The sequence below is a fragment of the Phacochoerus africanus genome, chromosome 8 (assembly GCF_016906955.1).
Source record: "Phacochoerus africanus isolate WHEZ1 chromosome 8, ROS_Pafr_v1, whole genome shotgun sequence".
Taxonomy (NCBI): Eukaryota; Metazoa; Chordata; class Mammalia; order Artiodactyla; family Suidae; genus Phacochoerus; species Phacochoerus africanus.
Window position 1 is genome coordinate 76,913,423 of NC_062551.1, and position 1,821 is coordinate 76,915,243.

At 53.9% G+C, this 1,821-nt stretch overlaps 1 protein-coding gene across 1 annotated transcript; it reads left to right on the forward strand.

The window, feature by feature from the left end:
• The first annotated feature begins 601 nt into the window (after positions 1 to 601).
• On the forward strand, positions 602 to 1,006 carry LOC125133503 (cytochrome c oxidase subunit 5B, mitochondrial-like). The gene has a single exon (XM_047791675.1). It carries the CDS (start codon positions 602 to 604, stop codon positions 989 to 991), a length of 390 nt encoding a protein of 129 aa, XP_047647631.1. The 3' UTR covers positions 992 to 1,006.
• Positions 1,007 to 1,821: the final 815 nt, after the last annotated feature.

Below are 1,821 nucleotides of genomic sequence, written 5' to 3' on the forward strand. Positions count from 1 at the left end.
CATTATGTCCGACCAGGGCCTCTGAGCCTCTGTCATGACCTGCACATTAGCTGAAAATTGGAAATTCCACAGCGTGGCCGTGGCCATGGCCGTGGCCATGGTGGGCCGGGACGCAGCGGGATGCGGGAACCAGAGGTGCGCTGGCCTGCATGAGGGGGTCCTGAGGAGAGGGGCTCGGGGACAAGAGGAGGGACCGTGCTGCTGGCCTTCAGGATCCTGCCGGCCCTGATCTATCCCCAACCAGGCCACCCACGTCACCAAGTCCCGCCCTGGGGTGCCAGCCCCCTTCGGTGGCCAGGGTGATGTCCCCCAGGCCTTTTACGCGTGTGCTTTGCCCTCCCTCCCACCGCATCCCACTGTGAGAGTCCTGCCGCCTCCAGCATAACAATCCCAATCCTTTGTTCTCTCCAATAAGAATAGTTACAACCAACCAAACGTTAATCCAGATCTTATTTTGCAAAACACCAGGAGAGCTGCATGAACGCTGCCTCGCTTGATCTTCTGCACCGCGCTCTGAAGTGGGTTCTGTTTTGTTGCCCCTGTTCTACAGGTAAGAAAACCCAGGCTTGGACTGGAAGTGCTGGTATTTGTAGCTGGCGTGATGGCTTCAAGGCTACTCCATGGAGCTGGAGCGCTAGCTGCGCAGACCTTGAGGGCCCGAGGTCCAAATGGAGTCGCCGTTGTGCGCTCTATGGCATCTGGAGGTGGTGTTCCTACTGATGAGGAGCAGGCGACTGGGCTGGAGAGGGAGGTCATGATGGCTGCCCGCAAGGGACTGGACCCATACAATATTCTTGCCCCAAAGGCAGCCTCAGGTACCAAGGAAGACCCTAATTTAGTCCCCTCCATCACCAACAAGCGGATAGTGGGCTGCATCTGTGAAGAAGACAACAGTGCTGTCATCTGGTTCTGGGTGCACAAAGGCGAGATCCAGCAATGCCCCAGCTATGGAACCCATTACAAGTTGGTGTCCCACCAGCTGGCCCACTGAGCCCCTGCACTAACTCACTCAACATGCGCTGGCAAGTTTCTTCCAATAAAGACTAGCCATTACACTGGCTCCTCCTCCAAAAAAAAAAAAAAAAAGAAAAGAAAACCCAGGCTTGGAGAGGTGAAGGGACCTGCCCCAGGTCACACAGATCCAAAGGAGCTGACCTGGCGTTCGAACTGGGGCCAGGGTTCTCCAGGACTTGGGCCTTGCTCCGGGACTAAAGGGACTCCCCAAGTGAAACCCCAAGGCTCAGTTCCTCCAAGGGGCCTTCTCGAGAAGACTTCAGCCCATTGGGGTGGGCACCTCAAGGCTGCCTGAGACCCGTTGTCCCATGTGACAAACCACGGGCTTCTATTCAGGTGCAACTTCGTCTGTTCTGATGAAAGATGCAGCTGCCTGTCCTGATGGCTATGCCCCGAGAGCAGGTACCTCATCACCTTGTTTTCTGTATCCCCCCTGCCCCCCACAGGGTTTAGCCCCCACTAGGTGCACAGTTAAGCCTAGTGGCTTTGGAGGCTGAGCTAGGATGAACTGGGAGACCCAGGGAAGACTAATTAGGGCTCTAACCAAGGAAGAGCTTTGAATAGGAATGACGGATGCAATACGGTATTTCAAATAGGTGATGAATAGCTTTTAGTAGAAATATGTCCCAAATATTGTTTACCTGAAATTCAAATTGGTTAGGTGTCCTGTATTTTCATTTGCTAAATCTAGTTTAGCATTCCTAGTTTTGAGACACCTCAAACTGCCCCACAAGGGACCTGGATCACCTGGGGGATATAGAGGCAGTACCCCCAAACCACTAGTTCCCAAGCTCTTAGAAATATTAG